Here is an 18567-nt window from a genome sequence, read left to right on the forward strand (position 1 = left end):
GGGAAAGGAGCAGAGCCACACTACACTTATCTAGTCAAGGTAACAGTCCGTATTGGTAGCAGGTGTGTGGCGTTCAAAAAGGGAGTAGGATAGTGATATCGTGTGTCCGGTAGATATGGGAGGTAGGACGGATAGTTTACTTAACTAAAGTCACTGATCGTATACAGCCTGGCGTGATCTCCAGTCCAGGATTACATTGCTGGGTAGAGAGTCAGTGAGATGTTCTTAGGATTTGGCCAGTAGGAAGGGGTGTAATTGTATCAAGTGACTGTGGAGTTAGGGATCCCATGCACCGGTATCTCAGCAGTCTCAAGAGACCACGGAGGTCGGTGCAACAGAATAGGCCGCAAGGGAAAACACATCATATACTTAGCTCAACGGTCATGGTACTTTCTGGAAGACTTGAGAGGAGAGATCCTTCAGTGCTTGGGAGCGGGATTTAGTAGGACGTTGCTCCTTAGGTGGGGAGGAGAGTGCCCGGGCTGATTGGGGTTGTGATGAATCAGCTTGCTTCGATGGTTCTTGAGCTTGAGAAGGTCGCGGCGAGAGAGGAAAAGCAAGTGCACGGAAACACTCTCTGGCGTCGTCTATAGTGCGGATGATATATTGCTTTTCTTGCCATTGGAAGCTGAGCTGAAATGGGAAACCCCATTTATAACGGATTTCCTTATCTTTCAGGGTTGCAAGGTAAGGTCGCAGCTCCTTGCGTTTAAAGAGAATCTGTATTGTTAAAATCACACAAAAGTAAACATACCAGTGTGTTAGGGGACATCTCCTATTACTCTCTGTCACAATTTCGCCGCTCCCCGCCGCATTAAAAGTAGTCAAAAACAGTTTTAAAAAGTTTGTTTGTAAACAAACAAAATGGCCACCAAAACAGGAAGTAGGTTGATGTACAGTATGTCCACACATAGAAAATACATCCATACACAATCAGGCTGTATACAGCCTTCCTTTTGAATCTTAAGAGATCATTTGTGTGTTTCTTTCCCCCTGCAGCTCACTGAAGAGTTACAAGCTGATTGTTTGTTTACTCTTGCAGACAGCTCTGCCAGGTTGTCTGTAATTCTGCAGTATGTGACTCATCAGTATGTGAACAGAGGATTTATCCAGCTTGTAAAAGATAAGAGAGCAGAGAAAAGCTGGCTAATGTAAATAACACACACACACACACAGGGGAGTGTGCATAGAGGGGGTATGCATAGCAGATCACACTGAAGAGTTGGCAGCCTTCCAGACACAGGACGACAAGTCCGACAGGGGAAAGATAAGCTGATTTATTACAGAGATGGTGATAGTAGAAAGTGCTGCAGTAAGCCAGAGCACATTATAATAGGTTTAGGAACCTGTAGGATGGTAGAAAACACAATGACATTTTTGTTACAGAGTCCCTTTAAGCAAGGTGGTGGGGGCCAGATCTGCGTAAAGCTGATAACGGTGTCCCTGGAAAGAAAGATCCGGTTTGTTTCACGCTGCTTGTAGCAGTTTCTCCTTGGTGAGATAATGGTGGGTTTTTAATACTATGTCTCGCGGTGGTCCGTTGGTAAGGGGGCGAGAAAGGGCCCTGTGCACACGGTCCAGCTCCAGCTGTTCAATCGGAAGGTTCGGAAGGAGTTCCTGAAATAGGGCTGTGGTGAAGCCCTGCAGATCTTGGACGGATTCCGGTATTCCCCGGATCCTGAGGTTCTCCCTCCTAGAGCGATTTTCAAAATCCTCCATTCTGTCATCTATTTTGTCCTGAAGGGTACAGAGATCAGTTCGCAGAGATGTAACTTCTTCCTCATGCCCCTCCAGGACGATTGTAACATTGTCCAGCCTCTCTTCATTAACGGAGGTTCGGAGGCCTACTTGCCTAATCTCCCGTAGTAGCTCGCAGCCTAGCTGCTTATTAGCACTTACGATCTCTTGGCGGATTATGCTGCGGAGCTCATCTATAGTGATCTGTTCAGGGAGAGAGGGTGAGCTTATTGCTGGCTCTCCTCGTTGGGCTGTTCTGCCTCCTGTTCGGAGACAGGCGCCATCTTGGGCGACTCGGCCGGGCTGCTTGTCTGTGAGCCCTTAGCTCCAGTTCTTGCTCTGGTGTTAGAGGCCATCCTCCGGCGGCTTCTCCGAGTGTTCCGACCGCCGTTAGAGCGCTTGTGGGGAATTTTTGAGTCGGTGAAGCAGTGGCATTAGTTGAAAATCTGGGATCAGGCGGCCATCTCAGTCTGCTGCGCGCATGCGCCCCCCCAGTCTGCGTTATTTTTATAACTTGCGACTTTAATGTCCCACTGTGAAAAAGGCCTTAAATTGCAAGTGATTCCCAAACCGCATTATTGGCTGCCTGGCCATTTTGTAATCAGTTTTGGTAAAAATCCTAGTGTTTGTATCCTTTTTTTATACTGAACAAGCTGTTAAGCACCTTTAACATATTTTATAACCCTGTAGTTTCAAATCTCTGCTTCTTTGGGTTAAAGTCCTATTTTTAGGCTGCTTTCACAGTGAGACGTTACAGGCGCACGTTAGTGCAGCCTGTAACGCAGCCCCGCCGCACAGTAATGAAAAATCAATGGGCTGTTCACAGTGCCCACGTTGCGTTACATTGTAACGCAGCACATCCGTTGAGAGTGCTGCATGCTGTGCGTTATGCGCGGGTAAGCCGCGTTAGACTGTGCGCACATGCTCAGTAGTGTTGGGGAGGAGTGGAGAGCGGCCAGGCACATGGCTAATTAATATTCACTGCACGGTGTGACGTGCAGTGTTTACTTCCTGCAGGGGCCGCTCTGTGCGGCGATTGGCCTGGCGGGACCACGTGATGCCGCATGCGTCCAAGAGTACGCATCGCGGCATCACGGATGCCAGAGTGAGCTGCACAATGCGGCTCACTCTGACGTCCACATCAGAGAGCACCAAGCGATGCGTTAGGGGCACGTTATGTGCCCTATAACGTCCCCTAAACGCAACGTCCTGGTGTGTAAGTAGCCTAATGATATGCTATCTCCACTACTTTATGCATGTGCGCTGAATTTGCAGGAGCTGTGAAGCTGTCCTCAGAAGAATTCATTAGAGGATGGAATTTGTTTGCAGATGTGCACATAATTACATAGAAAATGTACAGGGAAGAATTCTGTCACTTGGAAGGTTTTTTTTTTACGAAGGTTGGAGAATAACATTAACAACTGATCTACCAATCTTCCCCAATTTTAAAAAGAAAAAAGATGCAACTTTTTCCTGGGATACATCAGAATACAGTGAGGGTTGCTGGATTAATTATTTAAAAATTGCAATTACATTCCCAACACACAAGCAGACTCAACTCCAAGTCTAGATTTATTCAAAAGTATTGACTGTCTGTGGTTGTTGCACATAACCACTGTTGCACATCTGATCTACTAACTGTTGTATAAACTGCCACCCTACGCCTTTTAGTTTTCGATATTTTCGGGATCGAAATCGCGGCTGCGTGGCCGATTTCGATTGCGAAAATAGCGAAAACTAAAAGGCGTAGGGTTCAGTTTATATATCGTTAGAAAGAGGAGAAAGAGAGCTTCAAAATGGTATGCATCTTTCCATAGTTTCAAAATGCACTCGGATCGGCACCACCAAAGTAGTATAAAGCTCTTTTATTCCATAAAAGCAGTGACAGACGCTGTTTAAAGGGCTGCATAGCCCGAAACAGCGTCTGTCACTGCTTTTATGGAATAAAAGAGCTTTATACTACTTTGGTGGTGCCGATCCGAGTGCATTTTGACTACAGAGGGCCCCAAGAGGCACTGGGGCAGGGATCAAGGCACACCCCTTGGTTCATTGGTGCTCCTACCACTTGCAATTTTGGACTCTTTCCATAGTTTCTGCACTGCTCAGAGTCCCTTTAAAGAGAACCTGTACTGAGTAAAAATATTTAAAATAAACACACGAGGTAACTTCAAATGAACATTGCATAGTTACCTTGCCATCAGTTCCACTCAGAAGCTCACCATTTTCTTCTGACAATGATCACTTCCAGTTCTGACAATATTTTGCTGTCAGTTATAACTGAGAGGAAAACTGATGTACCAGGTAATGTCCATATTTCCCTATGGCTCAAGTGGGCGATGTTACAGTTTAACTGTGTGTTGACCAGGAAGCTGTTATGGGTAATGGCCATTTTTTAAAATGGAGGACGGAAAATTCCCTTGATCACAGTGAACAAACAGGATGCAGGACAAGAGAAAGACACTGAGGAGTAGACTACATGGAAATTAAGTATGACTTGTGTATGCTTATTTTGACTTGTAAGGGTTTTTTGCCTTCCTCTAGATCAATTCGGATAGCTGCAGGTGCAGTGATGCACCAATTTTAATTTTGTTTAGGTTTCTCTGGTTGAACTTGATGGAGGGATGTTCTTTTTTGAAACAAATTATGTGAAAGTGTGATATTTTCATTAGTCGTTTCCCTTTCTTAGCATGATGTAGCAACCTGTTCTCACCTAAGGTCTTCTCATTAAACATACAAGATTACTTATCGTTCGCAATGTCCAGGTGAGTCACAAGGTAATGACAACAATTCTGCCAAGAAATGTTTGATTTTCCTTCTTATGATGTGAAGAAATTGTCTCCGTCAAATTTCCTCTTGGAACAGTCTTATCCCTCTCGTTAGGGTCAGATAAAACGTGTTACAGTTCAAACTCCATTTCCTCATGAAACCCAGGATTTAAAAAAACAAAACAACCCTTTCACTACAGAGGGTGAACCACTGTTGATGTGGCAGATCTTGTACTCCTCAAATGTAATCCTGAGGGCTAGTAGTAGTAGTAGTAGTAGGAGCCCCTCCTCACTCTCAGTTTAATACCTAACTCTACCCACTGACTGCTTATATTTGCCTCTCTGCAGCCTAATATTTATAGAATTTTTTTTCTTTCCACATTAAAAGGAATATACTGTAATAACACAGTAACCCAACAGGCAAAACATCTCAAGGTTTTGTGGCAGCATCTTACATATTCATTTTGAGCATGAAATCATAATAAACACACTTTATTCATTATTATTGTACTTGTACCAGTGACTGTGTACCAATTTTTGTACCATTTTCTAGACTTACATTTTGTTTTGAAAACATTTTAAGATTCTCTATTGTGTCAGGAGTGTTGCTGCAGTACACAAAACAGCATGCATGTGTTATCTTATGATATTTTTGCTTTTATCAGGAAGCATGTGTTTGGGGTGTGGTTTAGAATGCCTATCAGGCATCTGGCTTCTCAAAGGTGCCATCGGCTCTGGCACTAAAAGCACCACTATGGCACTTGAGATCTATATAACCAATTATATCCTCAACACTTCTCTTCCTGCAAATGCCTTTTTGCCGCCACACCCCCAGTGTTGCCAACCGCCCGTAAATTTACGGCAGCCCATAATTTTTTATACAAATTAAGCTGCTCGTGAATTCCGTAAGGAATTCAGCAGCGTCCGTAAAAGGGCGGCCGATTGGCCACCCGCCCTGTTTCAGGAGGACAGCGGCGCAGTGGAGGAAGAGCTGTTGGCAGCGGTGGAGAAGGGGGGCAATCCCCCCCCTTCTCTCACCTTAGTGCTCTCCCTCCCTCGCTGACTGTCCCCCTCCTAAGTGCGGAGTGGCGCTTGGCAGCGGGCGGGACTTACCTTCCGTCTCGCTCCTGCGCCGGAAGTTCTGCTGCTCTGGTCTGGACCAGACCAGAGTAGCGGCAGATCATCCCGCGCCGGCGACGAGAGAAGACGCAGGTAAGTTCCGCTCACTGCCGCCTGCCACTGCGCTACATCTACTGGGGACATATACCTCTGGCTACATCTACTGGGCACATATAGATCTGGCTACATCTACTGGGCACATATACATCTGGCTACATCTACTGGGCACATATAACCCTGGCTACATCTACTGGGCACATATACATCTGGCTACATCTACTGGGCACATATATATCTGGCTACATCTACTGGGCACATATACCTCTGGCTACATCTACTGGGCACATATATACCTCTGGCTACATCTACTGGGCACATATACATCTGGCTACATCTACTGGGCACATATACATCTGGCTACATCTACTGGGCACATATACCCCTGGCTACATCTACTGGGCACATATACCTCTGGCTACATCTACTGGGCACATATACATCTGGCTACATCTACTGGGCACATATACCCCCTGGCTACATCTACTGGGCACATATTCCTCTGGCTACATCTACTTGGCACATATACCTCTGGCTACATCTACTGGGCACATATACCTCTGGCTACATCTACTGGGCACATATACCTCTGGCTACATCTACTGGGGACATATACCTCTAGCTACATCTACTGGGCACATATAACCCTGGCTACATCTACTGGGCACATATACATCTGGCTACATCTACTGGGCACATATACCTCTGGCTACATCTACTGGGCACATATATACCTCTGGCTACATCTACTGGGCACATATACATCTGGCTACATCTACTGGGCACATATACATCTGGCTACATCTACTGGGCACATATACCCCTGGCTACATCTACTGGGCACATATACCTCTGGCTACATCTACTGGGCACATATACATCTGGCTACATCTACTGGGCACATATACCCCCTGGCTACATCTACTGGGCACATATACCTCTGGCTACATCTACTTGGCACATATACCTCTGGCTACATCTACTGGGCACATATACCTCTGGCTACATCTACTGGGCACATATACCTCTGGCTACATCTACTGGGGACATATACCTCTAGCTACATCTACTGGGCACATATAACCCTGGCTACATCTACTGGGCACATATACATCTGGCTACATCTACTGGGCACATATAACCCTGGCTACATCTACTGGGGACATATACCTCTGGCTACATCTACTGGGCACATATATACCTCTGGCTACATCTACTGGGCACATATACATCTGGCTACATCTACTGGGCACATATACATCTGGCTACATCTACTGGGCACATATAACCCTGGCTACATCTACTGGGGACATATACCTCTGGCTACATCTACTGGGCACATATATACCCCCTGGCTACATCTACTGGGCACATATACATCTGGCTACATCTACTGGGCACATATAACCCTGGCTACATCTACTGGGCACATATAACCCTGGCTACATCTACTGGGCACATATAATCCTGGCTACATATACTGGGCACATATACCCCTGCCTACATATACTGGGGACATATACCTCTGGCTACATATACTGGGCACATATATCTGCTGGCTACATATACTGAGGACACTGGCTGTTTGCCATTATGTGCATTTACTGGTGAAAAGCTGTCTCTTATTATGTGCATTTACTAGTGAAATGCTGTCTCTTATTATGTGCATTTACTGGTGCAAAGCTGTCTCTCATTACGTGCATTTACTGGTGAAAAGCTGTCTCTCATTACGTGCATTTACTGGTGAAAAGCTGTCTGTCATTACGTGCATTTACTGGTGAAAGGCGGTCTCTTATGTGCATTTACTGGTGAAAAGCTGTCTGTCATTACGTGCATTTACTGGTGAAACGCTGTCTCTCATTATGTGTATTTACTTGCCATGCCCACTTTAGTCGCCGCAAATTTCCTCGAACATGTTGCCCCCTACCCATTTGACTGCCCCCTCATATGTGCCAGTCTAGAACCGGCCCTGTACCCCTGCCTACATATACTGGGCACATATACCCCTGGCTACCTGTTCTGGGGACATCTCTCCCCCTGGCTACCTGTTCTGGGGACATCTATACCCCTGGCCACCTATTCTGGGGACACCTATAGACCTGGGGCTACCTATTTTTGGGGAACCACTGCTGTCAGATTAAATGTATTTTGGGGAACTGCTGCCAGATTATGTGTATGTTGGGGGAATTGCTGCTGCCAGATTACATCTATTTTTTGGGAACCACTGCCATATTATCTGTATTTTGGAAGAACCTCTGCCAGATTACGTGGATTTTTGGTGAAATGCTGTAAGATTACATGTATTTTGGGGGAAGGGGGGGAAACACTATGGCAGAGCTCAAACTTCCCTGGCAGACCTTTCACAGCAATATTAAAATCATGTATATTTGGCTCCACCCATGACCACGCCCACATTCTGTTGCGTGGCCACGCCCATTTTTTCGGCGCGCCACGCAGGGGGTTTTGTCAGTAAAAAAAAATCTTTTGTCAGTAAATTTTTAGGTATTTGTCAGTAAAAAATAACGTGAAAGGTTGGCAACACTTGAGTCCACATATCTGCTTAGCTTGGCCTGCACTATACCAGGTGACAGACTAAGCTTGCTAATCAGTAATCTATTGTCCACTGCTTGATACCCAGTGTCAACCTTGACCCCTACTCTGCTGCATTACTGAGTGTTTGTTGACAAACTCATGTTTACAGACATGCACCTGAAAAATGACTATCTTGACATTTGCCTGATACCCAGTGGCAACCTTGGTCTGTTCCTCAGAATCCTCAACTACTCCTGTGACTTCAGTCATAGTAGTAAGTTGGCTTGCTACCCGAGTGTCCTCCTGTCTTCTGTCAGATATCAGGTTATGATGCAAGTAAATATTCATCAGCACCACCAAGTAGTAAAACTAGCTTTTTACTGTAAATATAGCTTTAAAATCATAGTATAAAAAGAACTCTGCTATATCAGCTGACATTTGGTGGGCGCAGTGGAGTCTTATTATGGGGGGCACTCTTAAGGCACCCATACACTACGTCAATTTACCCTCGATATACAGCAGATTTTATCACTGTGATCAAATCTGCTGTGAAATCGTTAACGCAAAAGTTGACCGATCGACTGATTTCCATCCAAAATTGATTGCTTCAGTCGATCTGTCCAGGCGGAAATTTTTGCTGGATAGCTGGCGGATCAGGAGCATGTCGTTACCGTTAGTGTGCAGTGTATGGGCAGCCAATAGATCCCTCTCTGATCAGATTCGATCAGAGAGGGATCTATCTGTTGATTGAACACTAAATACATACAGGGTGCGTTTCTTAATGTTTTCCTTCTGTCCTGTGCAAGAGCTTAGGTCAACTTTAAAGTGTACCAGAGCTGACAAAAGTAAAAAGATTTATACACACCTAGGGCTTCCTCCAGCCGCATACACTCAGATCGCAACCACACTGCCGTCCTCCGCTGCCTGCAGCTTCGGTACTGGGTCCCCACACTTCCGTTATTTGGAGCCAGTCTATGCAGAAGGGCATCCTCTACGTATCTCTCCAGCGGCTGCTGGAGAGATAGGCAAAGAGCGCACTTCTCTTATGTCAGACTGGCTCCGAACGACAGAAGTGCGGGGACCTGGTTCCCGAAACTGCGGGCAGCGGAGGACAGCAGCATGGGAGTGGCTGGAGGAAGCCCCAGATATGTATAAATCTTTTTACTTTTGTCAGCTCTGAGTCCCTTAACCACTTAAGGACTGCAGTCATAAAACCCCTTAAAGAGAACCCGAGGTGGGTTTGAAGAATATTATCTGCATACAGAGGCTGGATCTGCCTATACAGCGCAGCCTCTGTTGCTATCCCAAACCCCCCTAAGGTCCCCCTGCACTCTGCAATCCCTCATAAATCACAGCCACACTGCTGACAAACAGCTTGTCAGAGCTGGCTGTGTTTATCTCTATAGTGTCAGTCTGCTGCTCTCCCCGCCTCATGCAGAACTCCAGTCCCCGCCTGCATCCCTTCCCACCCTGCTGATTGGAGGGAAGGGACGGGGGCAGGGACCGGAGCTATGCAGGAGGCGGGGGAGCAGCTGAGACTGACACTACAGATGTAAACAAAGCCTCACAGCACAGCTGTGATTTATGAGGGATTGCAGAGTGCAGGGGGACCTTAGGAGGGTTTGGGATAGCGACAGAGACTGGGCTGTATAGGCAGATCCAGCCTCTGTATGCAGATAACATTCTTTAAACGCACCTCGGGTTCTCTTTAAGGACCAGAGCCTTTTTTTTCCATTCAGACCACTGCAGCTTTAACGGTTTATTGCTCGGTCATACAACCTACCACCTAAATGAATTTTACCTCCTTTTCTTGTCACTAATACAGCTTCCTTTTGGTGCTATTTGATTGCTGCTGCGATTTTTAGTTTTTATTATATTCATCAAAAAAGACATGAATTTTGTCAAAAAAATGATTTTTTTAACTTTCTGTGATAAAATTTGACAAATAAAGTAACATTTCTGTATACATTTTTGTCCAAATTAATTGTGCTACATGTCTTTGATAACAAAAAAAAATTCATTGTATATTTATTGGTTTGGGTAAAAGTTATAGTGTTTACAAACTATGGTGCAAAAAGTCAATTTTCCCATTTTGAAGCATCTCTGACTTTTCTGACCACCTGTCATGTTTCATGAGGTGCTAAAATTCCAGGATAGTATAAATACCCCCCAAATGACCCCATTTTGGAAAGAAGACATCCCAAAGTATTTGAGAGGCATGGTGAGTTCATAGAAGATTTTATTTTTTGTCACAAGTTAGCGGAAAATGACACTTTGAGACAAAAAAAAAAGTTTCCATTTCTGCTAATTTGTGACAAAAAATGAAATCTGCCACGGACTCACCATGCCCCTCTCTGAATACCTTGAAGTGTCTACTTTCCAAAATGGGGTCATTTGTGGGGTGTGTTTACTGTCCTGGCATTTTGGGGGGTGCTAAATTGTAAGCACCCCTGTAAAGCCTAAAGGTGCTCATTGGACTTTGGGCCCCTTAGCGCAGTTAGGCTGCAAAAAAGTGCCACACATGTGGTATTGCCGTACTCAGGAGAAGTAGTATAATGTGTTTTGGGGTGTATTTTTACACATACCCATGCTGGGTGGGAGAAATATCTCTGTAAATGACAATGTTTTGATTTTTTTTTACACACAATTGTCCATTTACAGAGAGATTTCTCCCACCCAGCATGGGTATGTGTAAAAATACACCCCAAAACACATTATACTACTTCTCCTGAGTACGGCGATACCACATGTGTGGCACTTTTTTGCACCCTAACTGCACTAAGGGGCCCAAAGTCCAATGAGTACCTTTAGGATTTCACAGGTCGTTTTGAGACATTTGGTTTCAAGACTACGCCTCACGGTTTAGGGCCCCTAAAATGCCAGGGCAGTTTAGGAACCCCACAACTGACCCCATTTTAGAAAGACAACACCACAAGGTATTCTGTTAGGAGTATGGTGCGTTCATAGAAGATTTTTTTTGTCACAAGTTAGCAGAAATTGACACTTTGTGGAAAAAAAACAATAAAAATCAATTTCCGCTAACTTGTGACAAAAAATAAAATCTTATATGAACTCGCCATACCCCTAACGGAATACCTTGGGGCGTCTTCTTTCTAAAATGGGGTCACTTGTGCGGTTCCTATACTGCCCTGGCATTTTAGGGGCCCTAAACCGTGAGGAGTAGTCTTGAAACCAAAATTCTTAAAATGACCTGTGAAATCCTAAAGGTACTCATTGGACTTTGGGCCCCTTAGCGCAGTTAGGGTGCAAAAAAGTGCCACACATGTGGTACTGCCGTACTCAGGAGAAGTAGTATAATGTGTTTTGTGGTGTATTTTTACATATACCCAGGCTGGATGGGAGAAATATCTCTGTAAATGACAATTTATTTATTTTTTTACACACAATTGTCTATTTACAGAGATATTTCTCCCACCCATCATGGGTATGTGTAAAAATACACCACAAAACACATTATACTACTTCTCCTGAGTATGGCGATACCACATGTGTGGCACTTTTTTGCACCCTAAGTGCGCTAAGGGGGCCAACATCCTATGAGTACCTTTAGGATTTCACAGGTCATTTTGAGGCATTTGGTTTCTAGACTACTCCTCACGGTTTAGGGCCCCTAAAATGCCAGGACAGTATAGAAACCCCACAAGTGACCCAATTTTAGAAAGAAGACACCCCAAGGTATTCCGTTAGTAGTATGGTGAGTTTATAGAAGATTTTATTTTTTGTCACAAGTTAGCGGAATTTTTTTTTTTTCACAAAGTGTCATTTTCCACTAACTTGTGACAAAAAAATAAAAACTTCTATGAACTCACCATACTACTAATGGAATACCTTGGGGTGTCTTCTTTCTAAAATGGGGTCACTTGTGGGGTTCCTACACTGCCCTGGCATTTTAGGGGCCCTAAACGTGAGGAGTAGACTGGAAAGCAAATGCCTCAAAATGACCTGTGAATAGGACGTTGGGCCCCTTAGCGCACCTAGACTGCAAAAAAGTGTCACACATGTGGTATCGGGTGTGGCGGGTGATTGGGTGCCCCCAAGGGGCAGATTAGGGTCTGATCTGATGGGTAACAGTGACAGGTGGTGATTGATGGGTGATTGATGGGTAATTAGTGGGTGTTTAGAGGAGAGAACAGATGTAAACAATGCACTTGGGAGGTGATCTGATGGCGGGTTTGCGGGCGTTCTGATGGTGTGGGTGGGTGATCAGATTGCCCGCAAGGTTAGGGGCTGATTGATGGGTGGCAGTGACAGGGGGTGACAGTGGGTGATTGATAGGTGATCAGTGGGTTATCACAGGGAAGAACAGATGTAAATAATGCACTGGTGAATTGATAAGGGGGGCTTGAGGGCAATCTGAGCGTGTGGGCGGTTGATTGGGTGCCCGCAAGGGGCAGATTAGGGTCTAATATGATGGGGATTAGTGACAGGTGGTGATAGGGGGTGATTGATTGGTGATTGATGGGTAATTAGTGGGTGTTTAGAGGAGAGAACAGATGTAAACAATGCACTTAGGAAGTGATCTGACGGCAGGTTTGCGGGCGATCTGATGGTGTGGGTGGGTGATCAGATTGCAAGGGGCAGGTTAGGGGCTGATTGATGGGTGGCAGTGACAGGGGGTGATTGATGGGTGATTGACAGGTGATTGACAGGTGATCAATGGGTTATTAGGGGGGTAGATGCATACAGTACACAGAGGGGGGGTCTGGGGAGAATTTGAGGGGTGGGGTGATCAGGAGCCCCCAGGGTGCAGTTAGGGACCTAATAAAAAAAATAGCGTTGGCAGATAGTGATTGGTGATTAGGGGAGTGATTGGGTGCAAACAGTGGTCTGTGGGGTGGGCAGGGGGGGGGGGTCTGAGGGGTGCTGTGGGCGATCAGAGGGAAGGGGGGGCAGGATCAGTGTGTTTGGTACAAACTAGGGTGGCTGCAGCCTGCCCTGGTGGTCCCTTGGACACTGGGACCACCAGGGCAGGAGGCAGCCTGTATAATACACTTTGTATACATTACAAAGTGTATTATACACTTTGTATGCGGCGATCGTGGGGTTAACAACCCGCCAGCGCTTCCGAACGGCCGGAGGGTCGTCGCCGCGGGTGGGCGGAGCCTATTGCCGGCGGATGCGTGTGCATCACTGCGCGTGATCCCCGGCCCGGAAGAGACCCAGGACCCGACGCCAATGTGCGTTACGTGGTCCTGGGCATGCCACTTTGCCGCCGCCAATATACAGTGGGCGGTCGGCAAATGGTTAAGGGGCAGCATTTGTTAATGGTAGTCGTACATGTTATTGAGAGTAAGGGAGGTGGTGGCTACACTTGAGGGGGGAGGTAGGAGGTCAAGGTGGCCACTTTTGTTATGTCAGATTTTCATTACCTACTGTAAGTGACAGTGACATAGGAAAAAGTAATTAATAGTCCATTTTACTCAGGGACAAATGTACATGTTATAAGTATGTGTATACATTTATTTTACATTTTACATTTTTTTTAATGGTAGTTCTTTAATTTAAAGGGCACATATGCCCTTCTAATGTTTATCCCTCTGTCTGGGAATTGCTCTTACCCACTGTTAGTTCTGATCCCAGAAAAGTACTGGTAATTCGTTTCTGCATGTACTTATTGTAATACGACCAGCCTAAATCCGCCCATTTACCAAAAATACATATTTGTGCCCAGCAAGGAAATAAACACGCCAGAATCAAAACGTAGACACTGTCACTAATTACAGCTTTAAATTAACCTGATCCAAAACTGCACAGTTTAATGATCATGTAATGTGATTGCACAATTATTATCGTCTTCATCAATGAAATTCCAAGGGAACAATACTGGCATGATTACTTTCCTCCTCTGGCACACTTTTCTATATATCCCATCTCTTATATCATAATTGTAAAAGTGCAAGTGTGTGATAGGCCTCATTTCACATTCGCAGGAAAACATCAGCTTCTTTCACCCTCTTGGTACACGGTTTTGATCACGTTTTTGTACAGGTTTAGCCTTACAGCCATTTCACGCTATCTATCTCCGTAGAAGCGCATAGATAGCGCGAAAACGGCCGTAAGCCTAAACCTGTGCCCAGCACCCACCACCAGCTCACAGCCTCCACCTAATGGTATGTGTACCTATTTTCATTTACACGCTATGTGATGTGATTTCACCTGTGGATTAAAGTACAGCTTTCAGCAGTGCTGACTTTGTACACTCTGTATCCTCCATTAAATTAAATTCCATGGCAGTTTACGTGCCAACGTATACATTTACAAAAAGGCATACAAATGTGTATAACATAAAAGAGGCCTAACTGGAGGCAGAGTAATATCTGACTTACACTCCTCACAAGTAGAGATGGCACGAACAGTTTGCATGCAAACGTATTCGCGCAAACTTCGGTGGTTCGCGATCGAACTTGAACTTTATGGCAGTTCGACCGGCCCCCTATACTACATCATTAGGGTCAAATTTGACCCTCTACATCACAGTCAGCAGGCAATGGGTAGCCAATCAGGCTACACTCCCTTCTGGAGCCCCCCCTTATAAAACGCAGGCAGCGTCAGCCATTTCACTCACTCGTCTGGCTGCAGTAATTATAGAAGGGAGAGAACCTTGCTGCTGTTGACATAGGGAAAGCTTAATTAGGCTCTTGTGTTAGGCTTGTTAGCTTGCTCCTTCTTGCTGATCTTATTGCTAAAAAGCACTACTCATCCTCAACAGCTCTTTTGAGAGCTTATGTTGTTCTTGCGATCTATGTTTTTTTTTTTTGTGTGTGTGTGTGTGTGTGTGTGTCCCACAGACACTTGTGTTGCATATACAGCCTTGGTAATTCCTACTGTGCCACTGCCAGGCGCAGCACATTCAGTGACTACCTGTGTGTGTGACAGGCAACTGCACATTTGTAATACCAATCACTGCATACCCACCTGTTGTTGTCCAGTGCACCTACCTACCTGATCGCACGCAGTGTCACTGCACCTGTTCACGCTACCTGTGTGTTGCACCTGTTCACGGTACCTGTGTGTGTGTGACAGGTGCACATTTATAATACCAATCACTGCATACCCACCTGTTGTTGTTCAGTGCACCTACATACCTACGTGACCGCACGCAGTGTCACTGCACCTGTTCACGGTGCCTGTGTGTGTGACAGGTGTACATTTGTAATACCAATAACTGCATACCCACCTGTTGTTCAGTGCACCTACCTATCTACCTACGTGACCGCACGCAGTGTCACTGCACCTGTTCACGGTACGTGTGTGTGTGACAGGTGCACATTTGTAATACCAATCACTGCACACCCACCTGTTGTTGTTCAGTGCACCTACCTACCTACGTGACCGCACGCAGTGTCACTGCACCTGTTCACGGTACCTGTGTGTGTGACAGCTGCAAATTTGTAATACCAGTCATTGCATAATTGTTCACAGTACCTGTGTGACTGCACGCTGTGTAATCTACCAGTCCGTGCATACCTGTTAACTGCACCTGTGTGACAGCTGAACATTGTATTGTAATACCAGTCACTGCATACCTGTCACTGCACCTGTGTGACTGCACATTCTTATTAGTCAAGTCAGTGCATACCTTTCACTTCATCCCCCCCAATATGGACAAAACTGGTAGAGGCAGAGGCAAACCAAGAGGCAGGACACCCGGTAGGTGTGTTCGATTTCGTGCTGACGTGATTTTGTGCGGCCCTGGACCAAAGTACAGTGCTCAGAAGAAGGCACGTCCCATCAACTCCCAAGATTGTCAGGACGTGGTTGACTATTTAACACAGAACACCTCATCTTCTGCAGCCACCAGCGCTACTACAAGCACCACATCCGCTGCATTAGACACTTCGCAGGAGGTATTTGGTGGGGAATTAACTGATTCACAGACATTATTGTTACAACCAGATGTGGGCGCTAAGCAAGTTACACCACCTCATATGTCTGAGTTAGGCGACACTATGAATGTAACGTGTGAAGATGATGAAGTACCTGCTGTTGGTGCAGTTTATGAGGTGTCTGGTGAAGCTGGGGAGGATGATTATGATGATACGGATGCCATGTGGGATCCTAATAGACAAGATGACCAAGGGGACAGTTCAGAGGGGGAGTCAGAGAGGAGTAGGAGGAGACGAGTTGCTGAAAGAAACAGGGGGAGCTCATCGTCAGAAACAGCTGGTGGCAGTGTCCGGTGCCATGTATCGCCACCTATGGACAGCCAGCCAACATGGCCTTCAACGTCAGCTGCTGATACCACCATAGTGCCATCACCCCAGGGGGGCTCAGCGGTTTGGAATTCTTTTTTGTGTGTCTGCCTTAGATCAGAGCAATGCCATCTGTTCTCTCTGCCTCAAAAAATTGATCCGTGGAAAGGCCAACAGCCACGTAGGGACAACTGCCTTCCGAAGGCACATGGAGAAAAGGCACAAACTGCAATGGGAAGAGCACCAGAGGAAAATCAGCACACAAAAGCAAAGCCACCCTCCTTCTCCTCTTCCTCCTTCAGGTGCATCATCTTCAGCTGCTTTCTCCCTTGCACCTTCACAATCACAGCCACCCTTCTTCACTCCGCCTCTCACCTTGAGCAGTTCCTGCTCCTCTGCCCACAGCAGCAGCCAGGTGTCCGTGAGGAACATCTTTGAGCGGAAGAAGCCAATGTCTGCCAGTCACCCCCTTGCCCGGCATCTGACAGCTGGCTTGGCGGAACTGTTAACTTGCCAGCTGTTACCATTTTTTACAAATAAATAACTACAAAGTGGGGTGTGCATAATTATTCAGCCCCCTTTGGTCTGAGTGCAGTCAGTTGCCTATAGACATTGCCTGATGAGTGCTAATGACTAAATAGAGTGCACCTGTGTGTAATCTAATTTCAGTACAAATACAGCTGCTCTGTGACGGCCTCAGGGGTTGTCTAAGAGAATATTGGGAGCAACAACACCATGAAGTCCAAAGAACACACCAGACAGGTCAGGGATAAAGTTATTGAGAAATGTAAAGCCGGCTTAGGCTACAAAAAGATTTCCAAAGCCTTGAACATCCCACGGAGCACTGTTCAAGCGATCATTTAGAAATGGAAGGAGTATGGCACAACTGTAAACCTACCAAGACAAAGCCGTCCACCTAAACTCACAGGCCAAACAAGGAGAGTGCTGATCAGAAATGCAATCAAGAGGTCCATGGTGGCTCTGGACGAGCTCTACAGCTCAGGTGGGGGAATCTGTCCATAGGACAACTATTAGTTGTGCACTGCACAAAGTTGCCTTTATGGAAGAGTGGCAAGAATAAAGCCATTGTTAACAGAAAAGCATAAGAAGTCCCATTTGCAGTTTGCCACAAGCCATGTGGGGGACACAGCAAACATGTGGTCAGATGAGACCAAAATTGAACTTTTTGGCCAAAAGGCAAAACGCTATGTGTGGCGGAACACTGCACTTCACTCTGAACACACCACCCCCACTGTCAAATATGGTGGTGGCAGCATCATGCTCTGGGGGTGCTTCTCTTCAGCAGGAACAGGGAAGCTGGTCAGAGTTGATGGGAAGATGGACGGAGCCAAATACAGGGCAATCTTGGAAGAAAACCTCTTGGAGACTGCAAAAGACTTGAGACTGGGGTGGAGGTTCACCTTCCAGCAGGACAACGACCCTAAACTTAAAGCCAGGGCAACAATGGAATGGTTTAAAACAAAACATATCCATGTGTTTGAATGGCCCAGCCAAAGTCCAGATCTAAATCCAATCGAGAATCTGTGGCAAGATCTGAAAACTGCTGTTCACAAACGCTGTCCATCTAATCTGACTGAGCTGGAGCTGTTTTGCAAAGAAGAATGGGCAAGGATTTCAGTCTCTAAATGTGTAAAGCTGGTAGAGACATACCCTAAAAGACTGGCAGCTGTAATTGCAGCAAAAGGTGGTTCTACAAAGTATTGACTCAGGGGGCTGTACGCACACCCCACTTTGCAGTTATTTATTTGTAAAAAAATGTTTGGAACCATCTATGATTTTTGTTCCACTTCTCTCGTGTACACCACTTTGTATTGGTTGTTATTATTATTATTTATTAGATTTATATAGCGCCAACATATTACGCAGCGCTGTACAATAAATAGGATTACAGACAATGATAACAGGGTTGACAGAACAATACAGGTAACAGACCATAGATACAACAATACAGGTAATAGCAATAAGATACACAACACGTGGAACGTGGAATGTTCACGTGGAATTCCAATAAAATTGATTCATGTTTGTGGCAGTAATGTGACAAAATGTGGAAAACTCCAAGGGGGCCAAATACTTTTGCAAGCCACTGTGTGTGTGTGTGTGTGTGTGTGTGTGTGTGTGTG

The 18567-nt window shown here is 45.6% G+C and overlaps 2 protein-coding genes across 3 annotated transcripts in view; one reads left to right on the forward strand and one right to left on the reverse strand.

The window, feature by feature from the left end:
- GGT1 (gamma-glutamyltransferase 1) overlaps positions 1-18567 on the reverse strand; it is a 222987-nt gene that overhangs the window by 139307 nt on the left and 65113 nt on the right. The gene's annotated exons all lie outside the window — the stretch shown is intronic.
- Positions 1-18567, forward strand: part of LRRC75B (leucine rich repeat containing 75B) — a 97768-nt gene that overhangs the window by 12342 nt on the left and 66859 nt on the right. The window contains exon 1 of one of the 2 annotated variants that reach the window (XM_068238313.1): positions 4429-4499. The exons of the other annotated variant lie outside the window; for it this stretch is intronic. Coding sequence (XP_068094414.1) covers positions 4492-4499 — 8 coding nt within the window. The 5' untranslated portion in view covers positions 4429-4491. Of the gene's footprint in view, positions 1-4428; positions 4500-18567 lie in introns of those variants that run through there. 2 annotated transcript variants of the gene reach the window in all.

This window comes from Hyperolius riggenbachi, chromosome 1 (assembly GCF_040937935.1).
Source record: "Hyperolius riggenbachi isolate aHypRig1 chromosome 1, aHypRig1.pri, whole genome shotgun sequence".
NCBI classification, from domain to species: domain Eukaryota; kingdom Metazoa; phylum Chordata; class Amphibia; order Anura; family Hyperoliidae; genus Hyperolius; species Hyperolius riggenbachi.